At 46.6% G+C, this 12,762-nt stretch overlaps 2 protein-coding genes across 2 annotated transcripts in view; one reads left to right on the plus strand and one right to left on the minus strand.

Moving 5' to 3' along the window:
* Nucleotides 1–59: 59 nt before the first annotated feature.
* Nucleotides 60–9,173, plus strand: DNALI1 (dynein, axonemal, light intermediate chain 1). The gene is given in 7 exon segments (XM_008587248.1): nucleotides 60–87; nucleotides 90–205; nucleotides 981–1,126; nucleotides 3,327–3,496; nucleotides 4,774–4,952; nucleotides 5,281–5,445; nucleotides 7,341–9,173. Coding segments are annotated over 7 exon segments (840 nt in total). The 3' UTR covers nucleotides 7,377–9,173.
* GNL2 (guanine nucleotide binding protein-like 2 (nucleolar)) overlaps nucleotides 8,810–12,762 on the minus strand; it is a 26,532-nt gene continuing 22,579 nt past the window's right edge. The window contains exons 12-15 of the mRNA XM_008587257.1: nucleotides 11,059–11,507; nucleotides 10,627–10,709; nucleotides 9,983–10,068; nucleotides 8,810–9,323 (exon numbers count right to left, since the gene is read on the minus strand). Of these exons, the coding sequence (XP_008585479.1) occupies nucleotides 9,171–9,323; nucleotides 9,983–10,068; nucleotides 10,627–10,709; nucleotides 11,059–11,507 (771 nt within the window). The 3' untranslated portion in view covers nucleotides 8,810–9,170. The remainder of the gene's footprint in view (nucleotides 9,324–9,982; nucleotides 10,069–10,626; nucleotides 10,710–11,058; nucleotides 11,508–12,762) is intronic.

A 12,762-nucleotide genomic window follows, 5' to 3' on the forward strand; every position in this document is an offset into this window, starting at 1 on the left:
GCCCGCCCCGCCTCACTCCGAAGCCCCGCCCAGAACAAGAGGCTGGAGAGTGGGTTTCCATGGTGACGGCAAACAAAGCCCGTACTGGAGGGACAGCTGCAGAGCTGCTCTCCTCGCCGTAGCCATGATCCCCCCCGCGGACTCTCTGCTCAAGTACGACACCCCGGTGCTGGTGAGCCGGAACACGGAGAAACGGAGCCCCAAGGTAAGGACGGGTCTTAGGGAATGGGGGAGCCCGGAAGCTCCAATGGGGAAAGACAGATACCCGCCTTGAGGGTCAGGAATCCCAAGGGACAGGGGCTGAAGCGACTGGGAGTAAAGGGAATTGGGACGGAGAAGGAGGGTGGGAGAGCGGTGCAAGAAGCCCAGCTGTTGAGTGTGATCCCAGAGGGCAGATTTTTTTTTTTTTCTTTTTGTCTTTTTTCGTGTCCAGCAACGGATCGCAACCATCAGTGTCGCGCCCGTACCGGACCGGGACCGGCAACGGGATCGCAACCCTCAGTGTTGCGCCCGCACCCCGCACAGCCAGTGAGCGGGAACCGGTCTGTATGTGGGATCCGAACCCTCGGTGGGAGCGCCGCCGCGCTTCCCAAGCGGCGCACTGTAGCAGTGCGCCACCGGGCGGCCCCCCAGAGGGCAGATTTAGGATGGGAAAGGAAGTCACTGGGAGATGGATGAGGCTCATTCTTCATGGTAGCGGGGCCAATAGATCAAATAATCATTTCCCCATCACTAGACGTGTGAAAGCAGAGGCCTGAGAATTCCTGCCAGAAACATCCATTAAAGGGGATACAAACATTGGGTTAGGACCAGAGACTTCATGACCTCCTTAGCTGTGATATAATTGCCGAGGAGTCAGGCGGGGAAAGTAGGCTGGGAATAAGGGAGAGGTGTGCAGGAGACCTGGAGCAACCCGGAGAGCCGGGTGGCGTGGAGCTTGGTGCCTGAGTCAGCTTCTGCTCTTGCCTGTCCCTTCTCAGGCTCGTTCACTGAAAGTCAGTCCCCAACAGCCTGGACCCTTGGGTCCAGTTCCACAGCCACCAAAGACCAAGCTCCCCTCAACTTCCTGTGTCCCAGATCCTACAAAGCAGGCAGAAGAAATCTTGAATGCCATCCTGCCCCCAAGGTAAAAAAAGGAGGCGTAGTCGCTGGGAAAAGGCCCAGGCTTTTACATCCCTGAATTTGGGAATGTGGGGAGAGACACTACCTCTGTTCCTGACTGGGGTTTGCTCCCAGTGTTCCAGAGCTCCTAGAGGGTGGTGGGAGACCTCTTCTCTAAATACCCTGATTTCCTGAGTGCTTTCACCTAGTCTCATGACTTTAAATTCCATCTATATGCTTATGGCTCCCAAATGTGTTTCCAGCTGTGACCTCTCCCCTAAACTCTAGACCCATATATTCTATTTCCTCATTATCTTCATAAAGATGTCTAATAGACATCTCAAACTTGACATGTCCATACTAAATCACAATGTCTTCCTCCCTCAACCTGCTCATACCCAGTATTCTCCTTTCTACTAGTGACACAGGCCACCTTTCATTCCTTTTGGTCTCTCACACCATATGTCCTACCCTTCATCAAATTCTTTTGCTCCACCTTCAAATTATATCCCAAATCCAACTACTTTTCACCACATCTGCCTCCACCATCTTGTTCGTAGTCACTGTTTGTCACCTGCACTACTGCAATGGCCTCTTATCTGAAAAACCTGCTTTAACTCTTTGTTCCTACAATCTATTCTCCACACATCCCCTAAATCATAAGTCAGATCATGCCAGTCTTCTGCCAGAAACCCTTTAATGGCTTCCCATCTCACTCAGACTAAGTCCTTACAATGGCCTGGAAGACGTGGCATGTTCTAGCCCATGATATATCCCTGATCTTATCTCCTGCTATTGTTCCTGTTCACTGTGCTAAAACCACAGGAGCCTTCACTTGCTGTTTCTGAAACAACTCAATCACTTTCTCACCTCAGAGCCTTAACAGTTGCTGTTCTCACTGCCAAGGATGCTCTTCCCTTCATATACCCTTGGTTTCCTTCATTTCTTCACTTACGTCTTGCTCAAGTATCATTTCCTCAAGGAGGCCTTCCTTGAGAATCCTGTACAGTCATTCCTTGGTATCCATGGGGGATTGGTTCCAGAGTCCCTGCAGATACCAAAACCCGTGGATGCTCAAGTCCCTTATATAAAGTGGCATAGTATTTGCATATAATCTAGGATCCTTCCATATACTTTAAATTATCCCTATGGGCTGGCTGGTTAGCTCAGTTGGTTAGAGCACAGCCATATAACACCAAGGTCAGGGGTTCGGATCCCCATACCAGCCAGCAGCCCTCCCCCCCGCCAAATATTATCCCTAGATTACTTATAATACCTAATGCAATGTAAATGCTCTGTAAATAGTTGTTATACCTATTTTTAAAATTTGTGTTATTTCTTATTGTTGCATTTTTTTCCCAAATATTTTCAATCCATGGTTGGTTGAATCTGCCCATGAAGAACCCGTGGATAAGGACGTCTCACTGTGTAAAAGAACACCCCTCTCCAACATGATTACCTTTCCCTGCTCTTTTGTTCTGCAGCTACATTTATCACTGACATGCCTTTTCAACTGTCTTTATGTAAAAATTCACAGCACGGTCTTTAAGGCTATGATGAAAAGGGTGAATAGTCAAAGAGAGACTGTGATCTCCTCTGAAGTGAAGGTCAAGGGAGGAGGGTGATTTTTCAGTTGATTCTCTCCCACCAGTGGCATAGAAGTCCTCTCTCCCATGGTGGTTCTGTCTTTAAGCTCCCTCCTTGTGTTTCCAGAATTTGACCATGCCTCTGGCACAGGTTCATGATGGAGGCCCATGCAGGCATACACTTTCAAGAACCTTCCCACTCTGTTTTTTTAAAGAAAAAAGAAGAAGAAAAAAGAAAGCAAAAAAAGAACCTCGCCACACCCAATACACACATTTGCCTCTTTCTTGCTTGCACAAGGTCTGTGGTGTCCTGTGTCTCCCACACATAAGTCAGTGAGGCCCCACTGGGCCTTCTGTTGAGACCATACAACAATGACCACAAATCTGTCTTCAGCATGTTAGGAGGGTAAGATCTGGAACAGAGGACCCTTGGAAAGTGGCAATTGGTCACCTACCCAGACTCAAGGTAGGTAGCATAGTGGGTGTGGCTTTGGAGCCTCACACCCTAAGAGGGAGAGAGAGAGAGGGATTCTGGTGGGTTGGTGGTAGAGCTGCCACTCACTCCCGCTCAGGCAAAGAGCTCAAAGGACTCTCTTAAATTGATGGGTTTCGCTCAGCCTGGTTGTGTCTGTGCCATAGGGAGTGGGTTGAAGACACACAGCTATGGATCCAGCAGGTGTCCAGCACTCCCAGCACCAGGATGGATGTGGTGCACCTCCAGGAGCAGCTGGATCTGAAGCTGCAGCAGCGGCAGGCCAGAGAGACAGGCATCTGCCCTGTCCGCAGGGAGCTCTACTCGCAGTGTTTTGGTGAGTAGGCCTGGCGGGGGATGGGCACTACACACCCTATTGCCTCCTTCCCTTTCCCAGCACAGATCCAATGCCTGAGCAACCCCTAGCTGAAGCTCACCCCATCCTGGAGTCAAGTCTTCTCTCCCTGCCTGACCCACAACTGAGCAACTGCTAAATGCCCCTTCTTCCCCCTCCCAGCCCCACCTCTCCTACCAGTGTCCCACCTGTATTCCTGACAAACTGGTTCTTTACCCCTTAGCAGATGTCTGGAGTAAGATAAGAACTTCTATTTTAAATCTTTGTTTTTTCAAAGATTGCTATAAGGAGTGAGTGTTAAATATTTAATCAGAAAAATTAATGTTCTGTATTTATATTCATCCATCAACATTTGGCCCTTGGTCCAGAACAATACTGCAGGTAATATTGCAGGTAACTAGTAGACACAAGGGATTTAAGATCTACCTCCTTGAGTGTTGGTGTCAAATGGGTATCCCCCAGCCCAGTCTCACTGGCCCTTGTGGACTCTGATCTGCAAACCATCTCCAAACCGTCAGGCAGTTGCATGGTCTAGAAGGCTCTCCTCAGTATGAGTATGATTATAGTTTGCCCTCCACGTCAGCATTTATGGAGAAGATAGGTGGGCAAGCTCTAGACCATGCTGTTCCAGCCCCAAACCAGTCCAGCCATGGGGGCACACAGGATTTGCCAGCTGCTTTAAAAGAGCCATTATCAGGGCCGGCCTGTGGCTCACTCGGGAGAGTGCGGTGCTGATAACACCAAGGCCACGGGTTCGGATCCTATATAGGGATGGCCGGTTAGCTCACTGGCTGAGCGTGGTGCTGACAACACCAATCCAAGGGTTAAGATCCCCTTACCGGTCATCTTTTAAAAAAATAATAAATTTTAAAAATAAATAAATAAAATAAAATAAAACAGCCATTATCTTCAAACTGAAAAAGTCAGATTTCTTTGAATAGTACCCAGTTTCTGTCTGAGGATAGAAGGGAGGGGACCCACTGCTGCAAACAAACCTGGGACTCTTGTCTCCCTCTGCCCTGGCTAAACCAGGCTTGCTGACTCATGCTACTCTCCCAAGTGCCAAGTTCAGAGGACTGGCTGCATGGCAAGGCTGTTTGGGCCACTGAAGGCACTCTCCCTAAGGACCTTCTCTGAGACCTTGTCTCCAAGTGAGGAGATACACCCTAGAGTCCTGAGGACAGGTGGTTTGCAGTTGACACAGTGCATTTCCCCTCCTGCCTGTCTTCTCTGATCTCATGGTGTGTGTGCACTGGAAGATGAGCTGATCAGGGAGGTGACCATCAACTGTGCGGAGAGGGGACTGCTGCTACTGCGAGTCCGGGACGAGATCCGCATGACCATTGCTGCCTACCAGACTTTGTACGAGAGCAGCGTGGCGTTTGGCATGAGGAAGGCACTGCAGGCCGAACAGGGGAAGTCAGACATGGAGAAGAAAGTGAGTGGGGTTTACCATGACCTTTTGGCTCTTTGTGACTCTTCTGTCAATCTCAGGGCCATGTGGTTCATTCTGGTCCCCTAGGGTGCTCTGCTGACATTCACAACCCCCGGACCTTCGGTTGAGTGTAATGGCCAGCCTGGAGGCCTGGCAGAGTCCATCTCCTCTATGGACGCTCCATGCCAGTTGCTGACCCCCCACTGGGTGGCAGTACATACCCTGGCAATGTCTTGGGTTGGGCAGCTGTGTCCCAAGTTCCCTCCACACAGGCTCTCACACCACCCCATCCACTTGGCGACATCCCAGGATGACTGCATTCTGTCCTCAGATTGCAGAACTGGAGACAGAAAAGAGAGATTTGGAGAGGCAAGTGAATGAGCAGAAGGCAAAATGTGAGGCCACTGAGAAGCGGGAGAGTGAGAGGCGACAGGTGGAGGAGAAGAAGCACAATGAGGAGATCCAGTTCCTGAAGCGGACGAATCAGCAGCTGAAGGTAACCAAGCCGCAGGCCCCGTGGAGATGCGGCCCCCGCCCCCAGGCACGCGGGCCAGCCATTGGGTTCCTTTCCTCTGTGGACTGTTCGGTGTTTGTCCACACGCACAGCCAAGGAGTGAAGGAAGCTGATGTTGCCGGGCGGGGCGGGGGGCTCATTACCTAGATCCTCCATCCTTCTGGCCCCAGAGGCTGGCTGCTCTCAGCTCTGAATCCCTATGACACCTCAGCCTGGCTCTCCAGTGGAGGATGTTTCCCCACCTGGGAAAAAACGTCGCCTACCTCAGGGAGAGGTAGATATGGTAAAAAGTGGAACTTCTTTTCCCTCGAAGCTGCTACTTTGGAGCCTTCCTCGAGTAGACTGGGTCTCTTCAGGCTTTCATGGGCGTGCTCTCCCACTGGCAGTCCCCTCTGAGGCAGCGTTTGGGGATTAAGCAGGGAACACATCAGAACTGGTGGGCGGGCAGGGAATGCCCTGACAGAGGAAGAGCCATTTCCAATTGGGAAACCTTCCCCAGGTATGTGGTCAGAGGAACCCAGCTGTCGGTGTTTTTCCATAATGCCAAATGCTGATGGCACACTTTTATCCCACTGAGGTGACGGGAGGGAGGGGAACCGGGGGAGAGGTTGTGCAGTAGGCCCCACTCCAGGCCTCTGCAACTTCAAGTTCTGTCTGGTTCCAAAGGTTCTCAAAGGTTGGGCCCCAGACCAGCATCATCCTCCACCACCAAACAACTTTTACAAATACAAATTATTGGGCCCAGCCCAATCAGAAACTTTGGGTTTGGAGCCCAGCTGTGTTAAGGTCTCAGGTGATTCTGATGCTTGCAAAAGTTTGGGAATCACTGTTCTAGATATATGGCCTGCTGACATTTAGTGTCTCTCTCCTGTGGCCCTGGCCAAAAGGGGCTCCTGGACATATCTCCCTGTGCTCCCCAGTCTCATAGAAAGCTTACATTCTTGAGATGGGCAGGCTTGTTGGTCCTATAAACCAAAAAATGCCAGCAATTTGTGATAAAGAAGGCTTTCTATTAACCACTAGTGGAGGATTACAGATTTTCTTGTTACTGAACAGTATAACAAATACAAAGAAAAACAACAAACTTTCACAGGCAGATGTAAATCTGTTTACTTAGCAGACTCTGAAGCCACTTCCCTTATCTGCCATATTCCTTTATCACAAGCCCGAGTTTCTCAGTTCCTCTTATAGTATTAATAAGAGAAAAGCAAAATAGCTTAGCATCTTCTAACATTTAAAAGCAACCCTGTAATCCTCAGAGTGAAGGATTCTTTAGAAGTGAGTTATTGCCTCAAAGCTGCACTACGAATAAAGCAGTGTTTGCAGTCCCCAGGACTTAAAGATCTGTCCACATACCATGATAGTAAATTATTTTACTGGCTTGCCAGAGGAGCAAATAACTCCCAACTGTCTTAAGCTTTACATACAAGATGGACAGCTCACTTCTCACTGGTAGCAATTTTCTCTAATTGGGTGTCAAGTTGTCTCAGTGTCTGAAAACTTGCTATTTCCCAAACCTCTGGTCCCAGTAGAGCTCCCAGAATCCTAAACCAGAGAGCCAAATGTAACTTAGATATATCCAGGCCTGAAATCTGAGCCATGAAAAACCACCATTTCAACAACTTATTCAATTTCTTTTCCAATGCTTTATATTGTACACTGTACCATTATTATATGGAAACCAGGACAGCTCTGGTTTCTCCTCATGTAGTAAGACTGTACACCAAGTCAGAAATTCACTAATCTAGAAAATGTGGAGTTGGGAATGAAGGAAGGGGGGCAGCATTTGGATTATTCTTCACAGAGACTGTTATCACCTCTCAGCTATTTGTGTTAAGCTGCCAGTTTCAAATATTAATGGAGTTTTTGTTTTTCAGGCCCAACTGGAAGGCATTATTGCACCAAGGAAGTGATAATTTCCATATTGGTCTCAGCAAGCACTACTACCCCATCATAAGCCTTTTGTAATAAAAGCTAGTTTCCCAAGTGAACAAGCCATACCCCTCCCCTGATCATCACCTACACATTTGTCAGAAGTCACACTATTGCCCCAGTGTCACGTAAGGTCTGACAGCCAGGCTGCTGGTTGGGCAAGGGAAGGTGGTGTAACGTAGCCCCGATTGTCTCAGTATGTGGCTTACTAGCCAACCTTGGGATTTGCCAACTCAAATAGTACGGCTTAGAAAGCGAGTGCTTTCTCATGACTCCATACCATCACTTATTTCTTGCCAAATCAAGCTGCTTCTCTGCCCCTCAAATTTTTGGTTCACAATTCACTTTGTGCCGTAACTTGGGCTTCTCTAGCCTCAGTCCTGCCTTTATTTGATGTCTTTTCATCTCCACTCCAGTACATTTCTAGTAACTCATTTTGGAATGGTTTCATACTGTATCATCTTATCTCCACCTGCCAAGTCAACTGGACCCCTTCTTCCTTAGTGTGACTGCCTAGGTTAGGAAAGAATGGCAGAGTCAAACCCATCACTTTGGAGAAAGTAAACGTTTGCTGAAAAGGAATACAAATCACAGCATCTTTTGTGAGCTGTTTGCACCTCAGTTCTTCCTCCAGATTTGATCTGTTTACCTTATTCTGCAGAACACCAAACCCTGATTCTACACCCACCATCTCCCAGTTAGCTATGCTTAATTAACAACTGGAGCGGTAACCAAGTCTTACACAGTTCTAGTTACTAACAATAGGGCTATGACTTGTAGAAAACTGCAGTTTACTATTCCTCTTAAGTAAAACTAAAAATTAGGAGGCTTAAGATTCTGGTTCTGGTTCTGGAGACCCCAAAGATTGAATTAGTGACATAAATCTTTAAATAAGAACAGATCAGGATGGGCTAGGGAGACAAGCTGGGTGCCTTCCATCATTAAGTAACATAACCTAAGAAGTTACTAAAATCTTCACTTGGCTAGAATGCCTCAAGTGTTCAGGATTCCCCTGAAGAGGTGGGAGAAGGCATTCATTCCTTAGCAGAGCTTTGATCTGACATCTGTCCTGGTTAGGACTTCAAGGTTCACTGGAAGAACTGTAGTCCCACAAGAACTGTATTCCACTGAGTTGACCATGCCTCACACACTCAAATCGCAAATTTGAAGACATAGCTTTTACCCTTATCCAGTATCCTGAGGAATTATAAGATCCCACTAAAATGACCTGCCTGTGCTGTCACTTTCATGGGAAAGAATTCTGTTCATTGAGATCTGCTAGTTCCATGACTCCTCAACAGTAAAGCACATGTCCTAAATGGGTCCACTTAACAGACTCTGAGGGACAGAAGTTGCTGTAGCTTTTTGCTCCTACTTTGAAGCCTAGGACATATATACACAACCATCCTTGAAATTTTCTTTTTACAATTTTATACGTTGCTGTTCCAAATTGCTAATTACCAGTACAAAAGAAATGCCACACTTTCCATTTTGTACACCACATCCCCCTACTTCTGTGAGACATTTACATGACAGGGTTACACTCTGGAGGAACTAGAGGACTACTTCAAGCATCTGAAGTGCCAATGGACTCGATCACTGAAATCTTTAGTGGTGAGGGGGCTTTATTTTCACTAGTCCTGGTGAATGGCTTCAACTGTCAAACCTCAGACAAATGCATTATGGCCTTAGAGATGCCAACTGGACATGAAAATGAACACAACATTTAACAGAGTACATATCTTTGTATAATTTCATAAACAACTTTTCAAATGTTACTGCTTATATTTGAGTTTTTTGTGTTTGTGTTTCTGTCCCTCTGAGTCATTGGTCTTCTTTTTGTTCCTGTTCCTGTTTTTCACATTGTGTGTTTCATAGTAGCGAACACCAACTTTTTTGGATTGCTGCTGCCGTGCTGCTCGCCTCCGCTGTAAAAAAATGGCAAAAGGACAAAAAACCGTCAAACATGGAAAGCCATAAAACAGGAGCCTCTGTTTCTCATCCCTGTGCTCCACCCACAGCCACTGGAAGCAGTGCTAATGAGGGAGGGTTCACTTCACAGACCTAAGTTTCCTCTTCCATTGTGACTTGTGAGTTACAAATTCTTGTTTGGTCCAAACCTCACCCAGTGCTTGAATCCTTTCTGCAGCATTCCTGATAAGTGGTCTCCCTGAGCAAATCTGAAGCCTTCTGATAACAAACCATTCCCCTCCCCAGAGGGCTGGCTCCCACTCTGAACAGCTCAGTTACAAAGCCATACTGCACAGAGGTCAGCAACCTATGTGCCCAACAGGTCTCCTCATGTCATTTCCCTGGGACCACGCAAACCAAACTGATTCTTCTAGAGGACAGTCCACGGGTTTGAAGACAGTAATCAGGAACTCCTAAACATAGGACACAGACTCAAAGGACCTTCATCCAGTGGGCAACCTCTTGATCCTAATTAGCTGACCTCAATGAGGTCACTGAGGACTGGTGTTCCTAGGATTCAGTTCTAAACCATTTGTTTCAGAAAGAGTGGCTCCAGAGAGCTGGATTTCCCTCTACCTTCTATACCTGTGCCATACTTAAGAACCAAAACACTTACCTCCTTAGATGTAAGTATCCTGGGAGTTTTATTCAAATATTCCTCGTCCCTCTGTGCCTTCCGCTTCCTTCCCTTTTTGGTAGGTTCTGGATACAAGCAATACACAAACACACACACAAAAAACAGGAGTTTTCAAAATTTGTCTGTGAACCCTATGGTGGGAATGAGCGTGATGTGTCAGGAGCAGGAGGAAGAAGGCCAGTGTGGATGGAGCAGGTGAGCAAAGGGGAGAGAGTAAAGCAGGCCAAGGCAGGGAGGGCACCAAGTCAGGCGCCCTCATGTAAACACCCTCAATAGGGAGGCTGTTAGTTAATTGTAATAAAGAATAAACGCGGGAAATGCACGGCACCACCCCTCCAAACCACTGCAATTTGTGTACGGATCCACCCTTGGATTCTAAGGTTAATAATGTACGCTTTTTAAGAAGTTTCCTGAACTGCCAATTTAATCCTAGAAAATGTGCAGAATGACAAGTGGATTGTCCAAATTGTATGATAAATAGTATATGGAGTCAGGGTTATCTGCCAGATATGGTAAGTATCTGTGGATGATATTACAAGAGACAACTTGGAGATTCAATTTAGGTTTCTCAGAGTTCTAAAGATGCAAATCACATCTAAATCACTTAAATACTTTATCTTTACCTGTGTCATCTAGAGCTTCTTCAGGGGGTTTTCTCTGTTCTTCAGATTTTGCAAAAACCTTTTCACTCAGCCCCTTGGATATTCTGAAACACAAAAGCAAAGTAACAAAGCTGCCCAACATTCCTTTCAGCTGCCCAAATCACATGCTGACTGGGGGACCTGCAACAACCTTCCAGATTAAAGAAAACCCACACCTATTTACATAGTTAATACCAGTGGGAGATGTCAAAATCCAACAGCTTTTGTAGCTCCCTGGGCATTTCTAAAAGATTGGACACCTAAACTTCTCATAGTTCTGGTAGCTGAATTTTATAAAATTTACTTTTCAGAAAAAAAAAAGATCACTTTTTAGAAAGTGGTAAAGCTCCAATACTCACGGTAAGTTTCCAAGAAAGGAACAAACTGCAATTTGTGAGAAGACGGAAATATTACCTGACTGCTGAAAACCTTTTAGCTTTGGCTTTGTTTAAAATTTTCTGGTATTTAGCAATCTTTTCATCCAGAGCTCGAAGAACTGCCTTGGTACTGTCTTCCACATGCTCTTTCTGGGACTCCTGGGAAGACTCTTCCTCGTCGGCCCCCAGCTGCTCCTGTTCCTCCTCCTCTCCAGCAGAAAAGCTCTCAAGCTCTTCTTCGATATCTGACATCTCCACAGGAACCAGGTCATCCCCAGAAAACTGGGGCACAACGTTGATTTTGCCAAAGTTCTGCCGAACCCGTGCAAGAATCTGTTGCATCTCTGAGTTACCATCACAGTGACTGTTTTCTTTTTCTTTCTCAGTGACAGATTGTGACCCTTCATCTGCAATGTCTGTGGTTTCCTCTTCTGGGTTGCTCTGGGTTGTTTCTCCAGCAACTTCCAAAGATGAGAAGGGTGAAAGCTATTGAGGCCCAAAACAGGTGGGGGTGGGGGAGGGAAAAGGAATCAGAAAATGAACACTGGATTTTTGAACTCATACCTTGCTCTCAAATGAGGCAGTCTTCTTCTCAGGACTAAAGGAAAGTAGTGAAAACACCCAAATTTGAGTCGCAACATTATTCTGAGCCAATGTCCTTTAAACCCAGAAACTAGTATTAAAGGATCAAAGGACTATATCTGTGGTCCCAAAGTATCAGCCAACTATAAGAGTATTTAACCCCTGAAACCAATCAAGAATTTACTGGAGACAGGTAAGATCCCCAGATGATCCTTGAACACTACGCAATGAGCACACGACTACGTGCAGATGGCAACCAGGCCCAATCGGGAGGAGAAGGAGAACTGCACTAGCTTAGAAAGTGTCAAGTACAGAGGCACTTGAAGAGGCATCTTAGGGCTGGCCCGTGGCTCACTTAGGAGAGTGTGGTGCTGGTAACACCAAGTCAAGGGTTAAGAACCCCTTAACAGTCATCTTTTTTTTTTTTTTTTTTTTTTTTNCGGGAGCGCCGCCGCGCTTCCCAAGCGGCACACTATCCAGTGCGCCACCAGGCCGGCCCAACAGTCATCTTTTATTAAAAAAAAAAACAAAGAAAAAGAAAAGGCATGTTGAAGGAGAGTATAATGTAACGAGGGGACTTAGTGAGTGGGGAGAGTACAGAATGAGCACTCTGGATTTGGGGACACTAAATGACTGGCCTGTTTTAGATAACAGTACAAAGGACGTGCAAGCTGTCTGCTGGTGCGTCACACACACAATCTCATTTTATCTTTGCAACCGAGACTCACAGAACTTAAGTGATTTTCCAGAGTCAGGAATGGCCAGGCAAAGTGCTAATTAAGTCAGGAATCTGTAAAATTCAGGACATTGTATACAAAATTTGTACATACACTTGTACATTTTTCTAGGGAGGCAACCTTTAGCTTTCAGATTTTCAAGGTCTACTGCCCTCACCAAAAAAAGACAATGAAAAGAAGTGAATCACAGAACAGGGGACACAATAGTTTCTTGAGAATTACATGAACTAATTATCTAAACTTAGTGACTAGAGGAAGATTGAAGATCATTCCAGTGCTTCCACATAGGGGCACAAGAGTGCAGTGATACAGACTTCCAGAATGATCCGGGATCAAGCTGCTCTCTAATTCAGAACCCTCGAGTGGATTCCCGTCCCTTGCCCATCACATTCCAGCCACAGTGACTTCAGTACTCTGGACAC

This window comes from Galeopterus variegatus, unplaced genomic scaffold, assembly GCF_000696425.1.
Source record: "Galeopterus variegatus unplaced genomic scaffold, G_variegatus-3.0.2 Scaffold4319, whole genome shotgun sequence".
NCBI lineage: Eukaryota > Metazoa > Chordata > Mammalia > Dermoptera > Cynocephalidae > Galeopterus > Galeopterus variegatus.